General features: G+C 42.2%; 3 protein-coding genes across 7 annotated transcripts in view; 2 read left to right on the top strand and 1 right to left on the bottom strand.

Moving 5' to 3' along the window:
* The window catches only part of ATG2B (autophagy related 2B), a 47,143-nt gene extending 40,292 nt beyond the window's left edge, over positions 1-6,851 (bottom strand). For 2 of the 3 annotated variants that reach the window (XM_081908364.1, XM_081908365.1), the window contains exon 1: positions 6,294-6,850. In XM_081908364.1, the coding sequence (XP_081764490.1) occupies positions 6,294-6,455 (162 nt within the window). In that variant the 5' untranslated portion in view covers positions 6,456-6,850. Of the gene's footprint in view, positions 1-6,293 lie in introns of all 3 variants that reach the window. The other variant, XM_081908366.1, reaches the window with a different exon arrangement.
* The window catches only part of LOC309378999 (uncharacterized protein), a gene marked incomplete at its 5' end in the record, with an annotated part of 437,816 nt that overhangs the window by 397,875 nt on the left and 24,242 nt on the right, over positions 1-15,699 (top strand). The gene's annotated exons all lie outside the window — the stretch shown is intronic.
* On the top strand, positions 8,270-15,498 carry GSKIP (GSK3B interacting protein). 3 transcript variants are annotated; one of them, XM_081920098.1, is made up of 3 exons: positions 8,270-8,422; positions 11,674-11,932; positions 13,771-15,498. In XM_081920098.1, the coding sequence occupies exons 2-3, from the start codon at positions 11,675-11,677 to the stop codon at positions 13,930-13,932; spliced, it is 420 nt and encodes a 139-aa protein (XP_081776224.1). In that variant the 5' UTR covers positions 8,270-8,422; position 11,674; the 3' UTR covers positions 13,933-15,498. The 3 variants fall into 3 exon arrangements, with proteins under 3 accessions (XP_081776224.1, XP_081776226.1, XP_081776225.1); XM_081920100.1 differs by having other exon boundaries at positions 8,280-8,418; XM_081920099.1 differs by lacking the exon at positions 8,270-8,422 and adding an exon at positions 9,222-9,369.

Here is a 15,699-nt window from a genome sequence, read left to right as displayed (position 1 = left end):
GTTGGACTCGATGGCCCTTGTGGTCTCTTCCAACTCTATGATTCTATGATATATATATGTGTGTGTGTGTGTGTGAGAGAGAGAGAGAGAGAGAGAGAGAGAGAGAGAGAAGGAATGTATTTTGAGTAATTAATGTGCATAATAACAGGCCAATGTGCATATTCCCCAGGCCTCATGGGAAATGTGCACATAAGCCTTCCATGAACTGCACACATTTCCCGGTCACTATACATAATCCCCAACAAGCCTTAGGGGAAGTGCATATCTCAGATGAACTTTGTACATTCTCCAGCCATTATGCATAATCCACAACAGGTTTGGGGGCATGAACATACCTTGGCTGCATTTTGTACATTCTCTGGCAATATGCACATTCTCCAGTCAGGATGCATACTCTCCAGGAAACACTACCTTTTCCCTATTTCTTGTTCAGAAGTGTCTGCACTTCTGCACTCCCCAGGTTACTTCTGACAGTTTTCTCCCATCTTTTCCTTCATCTGCATTCAAGTTATCACCTCAACTATTTCATCACTCCAAACTCCCTGAAATACCATGCTGCCAATTTATCCCTAGTCAGTGTGAAAGGACACCTGGAAGCAATGATATTCACACATGCAGTTGTCTTATTGCAGAGACAGCAGGAAACCATCCAAAACCATAAGAGTACCAATTGAATTGCCCCCTACCAAGCATTAAAAGCTGCTAACAGCCTCAACTTTACCAGTAGTAATCTAGATCCACAGCAGATTCTATGGCATCAGACTGGGCATACACACAGCTACATGTGTTGGGTCCAAAATGTTTTGGGATAGCCTCATGGCAGCCATTAAGGCTTGAACTGCTCCCCTGTGGATGCTGGAATCTCCCAAGACCTAAAAACTTGTGAGTCTTCAATTCCAAGATCACCTCTACCAATCAGGAAAGTTATGTTAGTAAGCGGAGTAGATAGACAATACAAAGTAAATTCAAATATCTATCCAGAGAACACAGAAAGAGAGGATGCTACCCTGATAAACTCTCAGAAATCTGGCTCCCTGGCTAGCAAGTCTATGCTGATGCCAAATTACAAACCCACTTGGGCACTGCTGGGGGAGACTGAGACCAATATCACCTCCCTCATCCAAACAACACTGATAAAGGTAGGAACATCCTCCATATGACAATGATGGCACTTCACTAAACTATACTGACGACAGATCTGCTAATACGTAAACCTTTAAGTGTTGCAAGATTGGGATGAGTTTGGGGCTTAATAGCATCCCCACCGAAATATGCTTGCATTAATAAAGTTCACATTTGAAATCAGGAATGGCTCTCCAGATGTTGCTACACTACAACTCCTATCATCCCTGAAGCTTGCCCATGCTGGCTGAGCTTCATATGAGTTGGAGTCCAACAACAGCGGAAGGACCACAAGTTAGTCACTCCTGCTACACATGCTATGACAGGGTAGGAATAAGCCAATAGGCCAAGCTGGTGGCCTTCAGATTTATTTTTTTTTTTACTACAATTCCAATCAGCCCCAGCCATGATGTTCAATGGCCAAGGATGCTGAGAGTTGTAGGTAAAAATGATCTGAAAGCCATCAGGTTGGGGAAAGTTAATGCACAGGTAGCCAAAAGTCCCCTCCAGCATTCTGCACTATAACTTCATCAGCCCCAGCAAGAATGGCAAACATTCGGGTTTCATGAGAGTTTTACTCCACAACATCCAGAGGATGTTAGCAAAAAATGTGAACTTATTTAAAGACAACTATGAAAAATGTTGGACAGAAGTTAAGAAAGATTTAGACATATGGTCCAGGCTGAAACTTTCCTTGTTAGGCCGAATTGCTGTTATCAAGATGAATGTATTGCCAAGAATGTTGTTTTTATTTCAGACGCTACAGATTCTAGACAAAATGGACTGTTTCAAGAGGTGGCAGAAAGATATATCTAAATTTGTCTGGCAGGGCAAAAAGCCCAGAATAAAATTTAAGATCTTAACCGATGCAAAAGATAGAGGGGGCTTTGCCCTGCCAGACTTAAGACTTTATTATGAATCAGCAGCCTTCTGCTGGTTGAAGCAATGGCTACTTCTTGAAGACACAGACATTCTTGATCTGGAAGGATATGACAATAGTTTTGGTTGGCATGCATATTTGTGGTATGACAAGGTAAAGGTGTATAAAAGTTTTAAGAACCATATTGTCAGGAAAGCATTGTATAATGTTTGGAATAGATATAAGGATTTATTGGAAAGTAAAACCCCTAGGTGGTTGTCACCAATGGAAGCGAAAGCAGTGAAAAAAATTAACATGGACTCTAATTGGCCTAAGTATTGTGAAATTTTAGAATATGATGGCGAAAGACTGAAGCTACAAAGTTTTGAGAAGCTAAAGCATAAAGTTCGAGATTGGTTACACTACCGTCAGATAAATGAGATGTTTAAGCAGGACAGGAAACTTGGTTTTCAGAAGGAGAGGTCAAAGTTAGGAACAGAATTGTTAGAATCCAATACTAAAAACTTATCTAAAATGTATAATTTGCTGCTGAAATGGAATACACAGGATGAAACAGTGAAATCAGCTATGATTAAATGGGCACAGGATATTGGTCATGACATTATGTTTGACGACTGGGAACAGTTATGGACCACCGGTGTTAAATTTACGGCATGTAATGCCCTGAAAGAGAATATAATGAAAATGATCTATAGGTGGTACATGACCCCAGTCAAACTTGCAAAGATTTACCATCTGCCCAATAACAAATGTTGGAAATGTAATGAGGCTGAAGGTACCTTTTACCATCTCTGGTGGACCTGCCCAAAGATTAAGGCCTACTGGGAAATGATCTATAATGAAATTAAGAAAGTCCTTAAGTGGACATTTGTAAAGAAACCGGAGGCTTTTCTCTTGGGCATGGTCGGCCAATTGGTATCAAAGAAGGATAAGACATTCTTTATGTATGCAACCACGGCAGCAAGAATCCTGTTGGCAAAGTATTGGAAGATGCAAGAATTACCTACTCTGGAAGAATGGCAATCGAAGGTGATGGAATATATGGGACTGGCAGAGATGACCAGCAGAATCCGTGACCAGAGGAAAGAGACAGTGGAAGAGGACTGGGGGAAATTTAAAACATATCTAAAAAATTACTGTAAAATTGTGGACTGATAAGATGTTAAGGGGTAGGAAACAAAGAACTACAGCTGTAAATCTTAAACTTCAAGGAAATTTAAAAGGGACTTAACTAAAGACTGATTGATGAGTTGCTCGAAAAATGGTAAAACAAGGATGTGGCGAAGGGAAGGCATGGGGAAGTCAATTTTTGTTGTTTGTTTTTGATGTTTGTGTTTGTCTTGTATTGTCATTAATATGTGTAAAAACTAATAAAAATATCTTTAAAAAAAAAAAAAAACAGAGGATGTTAGCTACACCAAAATTAAGGGCACTATATATAAATCTGAAGCCTGCTCCTTAGCTCACCATGCATAAAGTTCCAGAGAGCACTATTAAGTGAGCAGTAATATTATTTAATTCTCAGTGACAGGAATTATGAACAAACTTAAACACAACTGGTACCTGTCAATACATCCCCATTCAGTTTCACATCTGTATCACAATGCAGAAAATACTAGATTTTAATTCAGTTATATTTTTCTTAAAAAGGCCTTTCCCATTTAGTGTAGGCTGTAGATTTTCAATTAAGAAACTAAGTAACATCTGTTAAAATACTGAATAGGGAGGTTCCAGTGTGTTGGTTTCCTAAGCACTGCTTTACACTACAGTGGAAAAAATGCTCAAGAGACAACCTATTGTTGGCTGATCCTACCAATGATCTCTTTGAGTAATCTGGGTCAAATGTGATCACAATGAATAAACCTCAAATATCTACAACCAAGTGTGCCACATAATCCCCATACATTCCAGAAGATAAAACAAAACAATGGGTACATCTGGAGAGAGACATAATCAAAAATTCCCCCACCACAGCATACCAATTCCAGGACTGTAGCATTCAGGTGCAGCTCTCTATTATCACAATGAAATTATCCAGCTAAACTATCACAGCAGACATGACAGACAGTAACTGTAGAGAAACAGACAGAGATGCCCCAGATGATATGGAAGGTAACAGGTGAGTAATCTATTCTGCCCTGATTCACATGCCTCTACTTCAGCGGGGGGGAGGGGGTTCCTCACAGTTGGGGGTGACTTCTGGTTTTTAAAACTTTATGAGATGCATTTATACATTATAAAGAGAAACATTTGTACTATTTAGAAAACAGGAGGAATGCAAAATAGTCAACTCAAAACTGAAGAATCAGCATATTTAAAAGGCAGTTACTAATTTACTTATTCTTTCTAGCATAGCTTGCTGAAGGGAGCAAAGGTCCTGGGGTGTCCACTAGAGGATATTTACGGTAAATCAAAACATTCAAGGCTACCTAATGGCTATAAAAACTGAACTGTGCCACAGGGTCATATGAGAATAACCTTTAAGCTTACGAAGTCAGTTACATCCAAACTCGAACTGTTTACACAAATGCTGAACATACCATTTAAAAATTGTTATCAGGATTCACAGCTAGCCAGTGTTTTTAAAATGTATGAACACAGAAAAATAGAACATCATAAAATTAAGCATCTTCAAATGGTAAAGAAAAAAAATGTTTTAAATTGGTTTCCAGATCACCTGGAGAGAAACAGAGCAGCCTACCCCTCCCCCCACAAACATATACTTATAAAAAATAGAAAAAAATCATGTGCAAAAGCTCATACCAATAACAAACTTAGTTGGTCTCTAAGGTGCTACTAGAAGGAATTTTTTTATTTTCTTTCGACTACGGCAGACCAACAGGGCTACCTACCTGTATATACTTATACACACACATATAAACTTTGGGAGTACTGTACAACAACAAAATATTGGGGGGGGTGGGAGTGATGTGGAAAACTGAGTTGACCACTACCAAGATGAAAGCAACCACATAACCAAAATAATGTGCTTCCTGACACTTCAATGAAGTAGACAAGCTAGTTTGTACAAATAGCACTCCATACCCCAATAGCCACTTACCGTAGCTAGAAGTTAATTGCTGACACATATGGACCCAAAATTTCTACAGTGTCAATGAATTAGCAACTTTAAGTTTATGAGCATGTTTAAGATTACAGACTGAATAAGACACCTGTCTCCCGGCAAGAAGAGCAGTCTTTTCCCTTCTATCTTCTGCTTTTCCCTTTCCCTCAAAAAAAAAATCTGATCAAAGCCCTCCATGTGTTGTTTAACTCCCATAAGCTCCAGCAAGCATGGCCAATGGGCAGGGCTGATGAGATTTGACATGCAACAACATCCAGAGGACATCAGGATGGGGAATGCTGCCGTAGACGATCTATTCACTTCAATGGGCATTTCATTATTGTTATTGGAGTGGGTAGGGAGAAGCATTTAGGTTACAAGTCCAAGTGTTTGGAAGTGAAATGCAGTGTTCACACAGAAAAAAAGATGACTACTTGTCAAATTTGGATCACCCCAGATAACCCTCATGCATTGAAAATTGCTCAATTATTGCAGCAGTAACCGTGACAGGAAGTTTAAACAGTTGGCTAGGGCATGTCTGTCAAAGTGAAAAGACAGCTTTTGACACTTGACAGATAGCAAGCTCCTCAGAGGGGATATATGAGGGGTAGGCAGGAGAAGATGTCATGCCGTAGGGGCAAAAAAAACTCATTCTATTCCAGATTGCATCATCAGAAGTATAGTGTCCAGATCCATTCTATGCCGCTTTAGTCAGACCACACTTGGGAGTGTTCTGGGCACAATTTAAGAATGATATTGACAAGCTGGGATGTGTGCAGAGGAGGATGATCAAGGGTCTGGAAGCCAAGCCTGACAAAGCACAAAATTGAGGGAGCTAGGCATGTTTAGTCAGGTTATGAGAGGAGATATGATAGCCATCTTCAAATATCTCAAGAGCTGTCACATGGAAGACGGAGCAAGCTTCTTTTCTCCTGCTCCGGAGGGTGGGACTTGAACCAATGGATTCAAGATACGAGAAAGGAGATTCCGACTAAACATATGGAAAAACTTTCTGACAGGAAGAGCTGTTGGGCAGTGGAACAGACTCCCACGAGAGGTTTGGGCTCTCCTTCCTTGGAGGTTTTTAAGCAGAGGTTGGGTGGCCACCTGTCATGGATGCTTTAGCCGAGATTCCTGCATTGCAGAGGGTCGGACCAGGTGACCCTCGGGGTCCCTTCCAACTCCACGACCCTACTGCTCCTAAGAGAGGCGTGCAGCACCACTTACCCACTTGTCTAGGGGCACCTGTGCCAAGGAGCCAGTGCCTTGGTAGAGGTCCAGGGTGAGCTGCTCCAAGCTGAGCTTCTCCTGGAGGAAGTGGCCCAGGTACCTCTGCAGCAGGTACCTGCAGGCCCTCTTCTTGATGGACTCCGAGAAGGGCCAAGGCATGGCGGCTGCGATCCACGGGCTGGCAGGCGAGGGGACGGAGCTGCGGGGTCCGCAGGGAAAGGAGCCACCGGCTGGGCGAAGACGAGGAAGGGGCTGCCCTCCTCCAAAAAGAAAAGGCTGGTTATGAGGGCTGGGAAGAACGAGGGGAGGCCCGGCCCGCGGTGAGCCGGGCTCCTCTCCCCGCAATTCCTATTCAGCGCCGTCCAGGAAAGCGGCAAGTCCTGAGGGAATTCCCGCGCGGACGATAACAAGAGGCTCCATCGCCACCGCCTCCTCACGCAGCAGCAGCCGCAGCCGCCATCTTGTCAGCGCAACCCCGCCTTCCCGAGTGAGGGAGGCAAGGGGCGGGGCTTACGGCGGCACAACAGCCACGAGGGTTTCTCTCCCTTCTCATTCGCTGCCCTCACAGTCTCCTCCGACTGAGCACGTCGCGGGGCCCGCTTCTCGCCCCGCCCACTCGTACTCCGCCTCCCTATCAGCGCGCAGATTGGAGCTTGACTGGTTGTTGTGCTCATTTGGCCCCGCCCACGGGACCGTAACTACGCTCGGCTGGACGTCCCTCCCACGGGAGAGCGTCGTCATCCATCCCGGCGCTGGGTGGGATGGAAACGTTAGGGAGGGCGGGGCGAAGGAGGCGGAAATGACGCAGTTTCATCCTCTGATGGAAGGTGGGGAGCCCGTGCGTGGGTCGCCTAACTTTTCTGTATAGAAACGTTTTCGCATTTCATTACACTCTGTCTCGCTGTGTGGCTTTTTTGTGGTTTGAAATAGATTTTTCAGACTTTTATCATTAAATCATTTGCATAAACAGTAGTAACTTCAGTAACGTGCTATCATCATCAATATTTATTTGCCGTCTAACACAAAACCTATCCATGGGGCTTACATGCACAAGAAAAAGTAATGAAATATAACAATACAACAATATCCATCGCCCTTCCCATACACACGCAGAAGCAGCGGTGTTCTTATAATTCCTCAAAAACCCTAAATCTGGTGCTGAAAAGATGCTGCTGTTAGCACCGGGTGAGCTTGGGGAGAGCATTGGGACGGAGGGGAATCAAAAAAGCCCTCTCGTCATCTCCAAAGAGGAGGATACATGGCGAAGATTTTAGAAAATGAACTCAGGGTCCAGGAAAAACAAAAAAAATTCCTTCCAGTAGCACCTTAAAGACCAACTAAGTTAGTTCTTGGTATGAGCTTTCGTGTGCATGCACACTTCTTCAGATACACAGAAGAAGAAGTGTGCATGCATACGAAAGCTCATACCAAGAACTAACTTAGTTGGTCTTTAAGGTGCTACTGGAAGGAATTTTTTTTGTTTTGACTATGGCAGACCAACACGGCTACCTATCTGTAACTGGTCCAGGAAAGTTCGAGTTGGGAGAGCCATGCCATTAGCTCTACATCGGGATCCTCTGCCCTGTGGATCCTGCAGCTTGAGGCAGTCGCCTCAATTTGCCTAATGCGTGGGCCGGGTCCTGCCTGTGTGAAACATGCAAGCAGCAGAACAATACTTCCCTCCTGAAGTTTCCAGCAACCGGCATTCAGAAGCATCAGCGTATGTTGCAATGACAAATATTTGTTTATTTGATCTCTGTAAAACAACAACAGTAAATGCGAGGGTTCCCCTACTCCCCCTGCGGCCGTGCATCCCTCCGCCTCGCCCCGCACGCTCAGTCGAGAGCCGGAAGTGTCGATACCGCTTCCAACCGAATCTCTCGGCGCTTTTGCCCCGGCGCCTGTCCCGCCGATCGTGGGCTGGACCTCGGCACGTGACTGGGGAGAGAAAAGGCCGCGAGTGGGAGGAGGGAAAAGAGAGCGAGAGGGGCCGGGCGCAAAACAGCTGAGAGAGAGGAACAGGGCTGGCTGCTCAGCCTCTCGTCTCGCGAGAACTTAAGGACGGGATAGAGCGGCTCGCGGGCGGCGAAGAGCCGGAGAGTAGGGACGGGATGGAGTAGGGGCAGGTACGTCGTCGGCGTCCGTTGTTTCTCTTGCTCTTCCGCTTGTTAGATTGGCAGGTGGAGCTGTGCGCGCGTGCCTCGGGTTGTGTGGGAGAAAAGCTTCTGAAAGACTCACGAGAAAGCGGGGGGGGGGGCTGGGTGAAGGTTGCCAACTGACCCCCATACCAGCCTGTGTCTGTGCCTGTCAGGCGACAGCTTACTAAGGCGCAAAAAATAAATATATTAAAATAAAACCAGCAGCGGGCGAAGCTCTTCTCCTCGTGGAAGTGAGCACGGTCCCCTTCCTTCTGTTTAAAAGAGGCCGGCTGGGAAGTTGGCAGCCCTTCCCCTCTCGGAACTAGGGCCTGCGCTTGTTTAACGGGGACGTGCTTCTCTGCATGTCGTGGGATTGCGGCATCCTCACGTGTAGGGAAGGGAAGGAGGGTGGGAAGCAAGCAAGCAGCGCGTGGGTGTTTTGAGAGGGGCGGCGAATCCTGGGTCTTGAATTGCTTCTTGGACAGTTCTGTGGGTGGGGGAGTAGGAGCCAACTCCTAAGGGCTGAGGTCCCTTCGGTTTATCCTCCCCCCCCAATAAAATATTTGAGGGGACCGCACTCCCCACCCCAAAGTTGATAGGCATTGCCATTCAAATTGCCACATATTGTGATCAGTTATGTGGTGCTTCCTTGTCCCTGCACCCGATATTTTATTCAAGTTGGCACCCCTGGGTGCTCGCCTGAACCCGGGAGAGTTGGTCCTGTTCCTGTGTGCGGTCACTTAGGCAACTCATTAGGCATAAACTTAAACAAAAATAAATCCTGTTTTGAAATGGGGGCAGACGGGCAGGCAAGAGATGTATGTCTACTAGGTAAAGCTGGAGAGCAGGTGGAATGGATTGTACAAGGAATCTTCATCATCATTTATTTATACGCCACCCGAATCAGATGTCTGTCTTATCCAACCTAAGAAACGGTATGGCTTACAAAATCTAGTGATTTTTTGTGTGTGTGCGGGCGAGATGTTTCTGACATGCATAGGTGGAAATGCAGACTGATGGTAGAAGATAATTTTGAACAGAAGGAAGAGGCACTGAGTAGAGTGTTGGCAAATCAGCCTTCTCAGAATCAAAACGAGTACCAAGATGTTCCTTTCTTCAAGTAATGTTCCATTATGCTTTCTGGAGTGATGGTGGTTTGTAACTGCCGATGCCTGGCAGAGCGACCCTAGCTGAAGAGGAGGGGGGAAAGCAAGGAGAAAGGGTATGGAGTTTAGTGGTACTGTAGAGATGTGTGAAATGGTGTAAGGCAGAAAGCAAGAAATTATAGCATGCATTGATGGCGCTGAGCATGACAGAGTGCAGAACTTCTGGGACAGAGATGTGTATTCATCTTCTAAGTTTTAAAAAAGTCGGTTTCTATACCAAGGTATTGCAGCTTGTCAATACTGTTAGGATCAGAACCCTTTTCCTGCTGACATTCCTGCTGACATTATATTATGTGAAAGGCATCCCAGAGGCAGAGGGTGATGATAATATTATTCTAACTTCTTAAGGTGCATATTGGAAGCATAGAATTTTTTATATAAAAAAGCTAAATTGGCCTTTAAGAAGTACTAAGCATTATGCATTTGTATTAATTATTGTAATGCAGGCTGCAGGGGGCTGTAGCTAGTGCAGAATGCACCTGCTAGGTTGGTAAGTGGGGCAGTTCAAGGGGACCATGTGTCACCTGTCCTGAAAGCTCTGCACTGGCCAAATTCAAGATGTTAGTACTAGCATCTAAAGCTCCTAATGTCTTGGAATCCAAGTATCTGAAAGAGCACCATCCTCAATATTGATAATCTTGCATTCTATGATCTGTAAGTGATGCCTCTGCCACTGGCTATCAGTTGTGATAGGGCCTTTTCAATGTTTGTTCCTCTTCATCATAGCAAGATGCTTCTTTCTCCCTCATTACTCTGACTTTCAGGGAAAAAAATTAAAAACATTTCAGTTTGCCCAGGCATTTGATGGCTGAAAGACGCTACAGTGGTCCCCGCAAGACGAATGCCTCGCAAAACGAAAAACGCGCAAGATGAAAGGGTTTTTCGGTTCTTGCGTCGCTTCGCAAGACGAATTTCCCTATGGGCTTGCTTCGCAAGACGAAAACATCTTGCGAGTTTGTTCGCTTTTTTCCTAAACCGCTTGAAGAGGCGCAGTTGCGACGGACCGTGCTTCGCAAGATGAAAAACATCGCAAGACGAAAAGACTCGCGGAATGAATTAATTTCGTCTTGCGAGGCACCACTGTATTCTGGCAACCCTTAGATCACTGGTTGAGAATGTTTTTAACTTTTAAATAATATTTTTAAACCGTTTTTAGTTTTTTATCATTGCTGTGTCTGCTGCCCTGGACTATTTCTGGAGGAACAGCAGAATACAAATTGAATAAATGAATAAAATAAATTTCACTTTTCTGTTACCTAGCCCCTTTTAATGATTGCTTGTGTTAATCCACATCTTATTAACACAAATCTACATGGGTGGGATTTACACACATAATTTACACTAAAGATCATTTGAAAAAATGGATTTTCGTGGTGTCCCTAGTATCAGCAGCTGAGTGTGTCATTTACCAGGAACAGATAATTTTTCAGTGTTTGCATTTCTGCTCAGGCACTCCCTCCCCAATGAGATCCAACAGGTCCCCAAATGAAACATTTAAAATGATGTCTGAAAAATTTTCTTTTCCCATTAGGACTTCTCGACTGGAGTTTGCTGGTTTTAATTATAAACTTGAGGAATTATATTGTAATTCAGTATTTTTTTTACAAACTACTTTGCAGCCCTTGGGTTAAAGAAGAAAAACAGAGTATAAGTAGAATGACAGCTGCATGAAATGCAGTGTTAGCCATTTGGACTTCTTAGTCCTGATAATTGATTTGAATTATTAATTATGTATTTAAAGAACCCATGCTTTTGAGGGGTCTGTATGCTGATCTTCTAGATATATCTTGGAATTCCAGAATCCCATTGTCATTGCTGTATTGTAGAATCTTTTACCTTACATTTTTTTAAAAAGCCTGATATGCAGAAGTGTCAGTGCCTTCACGTGGTAATGGTGGGGGTTTGTATTTTTATTTTTTTATATTGATATACTACATTAGTGGGTTGCTATTCATAACAATTGACTGATGATTAAAGCACAACAAACTTTAACTCCCAGTGTGTATGAGCATTTGTCTTGCTGAGCATAGTTCTTAATATATTTTTATTTTAAAAATTGTATTGTGTGTGCAGAATGGAGATGGACTGCAATCCCATGGACCTATCCAATAACACAGGGGTTGAAGACAATTCTGAATTCAAGGATTTTGAAGGAACAGACGTGAAGGACATGAGATTAGAAGCGGAAGCTGTTGTGAATGATGTGTTGTTTGCTGTGAGCAACATGTTTGTCTCTAAAAGCCTCCCTTGCGCAGAAGATGTGGCGTACATCAACGTGGAAACTAGGGAAAGGAACAGATATTGCCTAGAGCTCACAGAAGCGGGACTTAGGGTAATTCTTCCTTTTGTGAAGATTAGTAATAAAAGAAATGTTAGCCAAAGGCTATTTAGTAATCTACTTTATCACAAAAGCAGCCCTCTTCAATTTTTATTTTTTGTACCGAGTGTTTCAGAATGTTTATATTTATATAGAAGATGCTAACAAACCTACCATAACGACAACAACAACAATTAATTACTTGCCAATCTAACTGGGTTTCCCAAGCTACTCTGGGCATCTTCCAACAGAATGTAAAGAACACACAGTGTGTGTGTTTCTCTAATTAAGAGAAAAGATGTTTGGAGTTACCAGTTTTGACCCTCCAATCTTCTGCAATAGGGTTTCTATACAGTTTCTTTTTTAAACTTTGCTGGGATCCTGACTGGCAGAAATGCATCAGATAAGGTGTTCCATGTCACTTGGTTCATGGTAGGAAGGCCCTAAATCTTGAATTTCTGATTACTAGGCAGCTTTTTTGTCCCAGATGCCTTTTCACTAAAAGGTGCTGTCTATAGTTTGCCTAAATAAAACGTCCGTTTTCTTTTCGTGATTAATGTATTGAAAGATTCTGCATTTAATACTTTACTTCATCTTTTAATTATGGAGAACAGTCTTTCAACATATAATTATACTGGAAGGGAAAATATTAGCAGGTGCAACTTGTCATGTCATGGTTCTGCAAGGAGCATGAGCACCTGCAAGAATACTTTTAAATGTACATGAACTTCCATGTTGAAAGCTATCCATCCATGAATTAAAGCAGGGGTGGTGAACTTGTGGCCCTGCAGATGTTGGTCTTCCAACACCATCAGGCCCTGACAACATAGCCAAAGACTGTACTCCAGCAGCATCTGGAGGACCACAGGAGGTAACCATCCTTGATTAAAGAAATGAAGTCTTCCTTCTCTGGTGATCCACAGCTTTAAACCATTGCAAACAAACTGCATAATGATCACCCGTGAAAGAAAACACATATTTTCTACACATATCCACCACTGTAGACAGCTTTTTCTCCATGAAGGCTTTTATTAAGAATGCAACTGAAGTCTTGTCTGTGCCTATTCGTGTACAGTAAGTATTAACTGTGAACTGCACGAATTGGAACTTGCAGTCATAATACAAGTCTTTTTTCCAGCTAATCACTCTGTAGTACTATAATCATATACTATTAGCGTGCATCTCAACTGTCATGGTTACTCTAGCTGAAATAACACATATGGAGTTCTTGTTTCCTTTTTGACTCGGTTTCCCCCCCAATATTAATATCAAAATAGGGCTGGGAGATGTCAGCTTTTCAACATCGCAATGTATCACCAGCCAAATATCACAATTAGGTGATACATCGTGATGTTGAAACGGAGGAACAAGCTGTAAGGCGCTGGGGTGAAAACACTGCCACTCCTGCCAAGAGATGTGAGGCAGTTTCACCCCACGGGGCCAGGGCCAAGATAGCTTGTTCCTCCTACCAAGCACTGGGGAGTCCCTCCGCCCCCAGTGCCCAGTGGAGGGATTCAGGAGTGGTGGTGGGTTTACTCGTGATATTTCAGGGAAAAGCCACCATCACGCTCTGGCCCTCATACTGGTCCTTGGTCATACTGGTCAATATTACTACACCAGTTTTACTAGACAAGTTTTACTGGATAACTTTCAGGTATAATGTATTCAGTACCATTTGTAAATAGTTCTTGGGATTGTAAGATCTTGATAAACTTTACAAATTCCATAAAAGGGCGACTCACTAGAACAGTTTTTCGCATAACAGCTGGTTTGGTTTCTTTATCAACCTTTTTGTTTGTGTGTGTGCACTTGGTCACTTAATTTCTTAAGTATGTTATTTTCTCTTTTTGCAGGTGGTTGGCTATGCTTTTGACCAGGTGGATGACAGCGTACAAAATCCCTATCACGAGACTGTCTACTCTCTGTTGGACTCTGTTAGCCCAGCGTATCGAGAAGCATTTGGAAATGCTTTGCTACAAAGACTAGAGGCTTTGAAAAGTGATGGGCAGTCGTGATTGAATTTGCAATCGAAGTGGGCTTCAACAAAAGTTGCTGCTGGATCTAAATAGTTTGTTCTGAGGCCTGATGGCAGAGGGGAAAAAATTATTAACCTGAACTTTTTGCTTCAAAAAAATCCCTTGTTCCATGACTTGCAGTGACACCAACTTGTAAACTATGTCCTTGATACTGTTGTTCGGAGTTAGTTACCCAATTTATTTTTAAGGTAACATAGTCACATTTATATAGTTACTGTTCTTTGTTAAAGTTTCCTTTAGATAGTTACAATGTAACACAGTATAGGTTTGGTCTCTGATAGTTAACTTTAAAATTCTTCTAACAACTTTTGTATTTGTTCAGTAGTGTGCTTCACAAATAACTTGGATTTAAGAAAACCAAATATTTGCCATAGCTAATTTAATGAAATGGATTTTGTTTCATTGAAAAGTTTTGTATTTAGCTCAACTTCTTGTATGTGGATTTAGACATTCTCTAGCTCATTAAACATTAAATAAAACATCTCTTAGGATATGATCCACTAAAATGTTAGGCCAGTACTTTTCAGTAACCGAACAACAGTGTGCAGTATTTGGTGTAGTCTTGAGGGTAGCAAGCAGCAATGCTAAACAATAGATATATTGTTGGCATAATGAATGTATTCATCAGCTGAAATACAAATGGGATAAGCACAGTAATGAAAAAATAAAAAGCCACATTCTGCATAAAGCCCAATCCTGCATTGCTTTTGTTAAACTATTAATACTGTGTAAAGAGAACTATTTGCATTGCTTTGAATGTTTACATAATGTACAGTATATCTAAAAGTATTTTTGAATCTTTATTTACTATATTACATGAGTATTTCTGCAAAGCCCCAACTTTGCTGTAACTTACAATGGTTCATTGTATTGATTCAAAACCAAAGAAGAAATTGGTATTTGAATTGGGAGAAGAATAGGTGGTCTTAAGTACAATACTAGTTACCTTCCAGTGCTGTAATCTCAGTATATTTTCTTGGGCTAAAGGTGGTTTTAAAAATACCACCCACAAAGCTATAGTAATTGTGCATTGTGATAGATAATACTAACAGATGTTTTCATTCTCAAAGTGAGTGAATTTACACAATCGTCAGCTCCTTGATGGATGTAAATTTTGCAAACCTAATTCAACATGAGTGATGCTGTTTAACCTTGCTGAGAACCTGATCTAGGAACTGAAGAAGTACCAGCTTAGTTGAAGCATTTATTACAGCTTTGTCTTATTTCAGCTAATTATAGGATAACTAAGAACCTATAGTAAAACCTGTTACAAAACATTGACTGTTTCTTACTGTTTTAAACGCTGAAATGTCTTGCTTTATCCATATATAGAAAATTAGACTAAAATGTGCATTTCATTTTCTAAGAAAACTGGGTACATGTGCACTTACAATCTGGATTTATAGCATGGAAGTTAAGAAAACGAGGAAAATACATGAAGAAAATGTGTTCTGTCCATTTTATCTGTACTTCCTTGAATAAGGCAGCCGTGTTTATTTTAGCAGTTATACGCTTGAAATAAAAGAAGCAAAGTGGTCTGCATAATGAGTTTGCTTTTTAAAATAATAAAATAAAATAAATAAAATAAATAAAATAAAATAAAACAGTGGACAGATGGGTTTTTGGATTTCTGCACTAAACTCGCAGATTTTGCTGATTTACCTAAACCTCCTTGGGGAGGGGGAGAAAAAAAGTCTACGCGCAATCCGGGCATTCCAGCGCTAGCCCGCTTTATTCGCGTCTTTG

This window comes from Podarcis melisellensis (assembly GCF_964234715.1).
Source record: "Podarcis melisellensis genome assembly, chromosome: 1".
NCBI lineage: Eukaryota > Metazoa > Chordata > Lepidosauria > Squamata > Lacertidae > Podarcis > Podarcis melisellensis.
Note: the sequence above shows the minus strand (reverse complement) of the source record. Positions and strands in the feature narration are given on the sequence as shown.

What these genes read in the sequence shown, in the direction of transcription:
- GSKIP (XM_081920098.1), top strand. Translation starts at nt 11,675, where the DNA reads ATGGAGATGGACTGCAATCCCATGGACCTATCCAATAACACAGGGGTT. An exon ending in TCACAGAAGCGGGACTTAGG is followed by an intron (nt 11,933 to 13,770) that starts GTAATTCTTCCT and finishes CTCTTTTTGCAG; the next exon opens with GTGGTTGGCTATGCTTTTGA.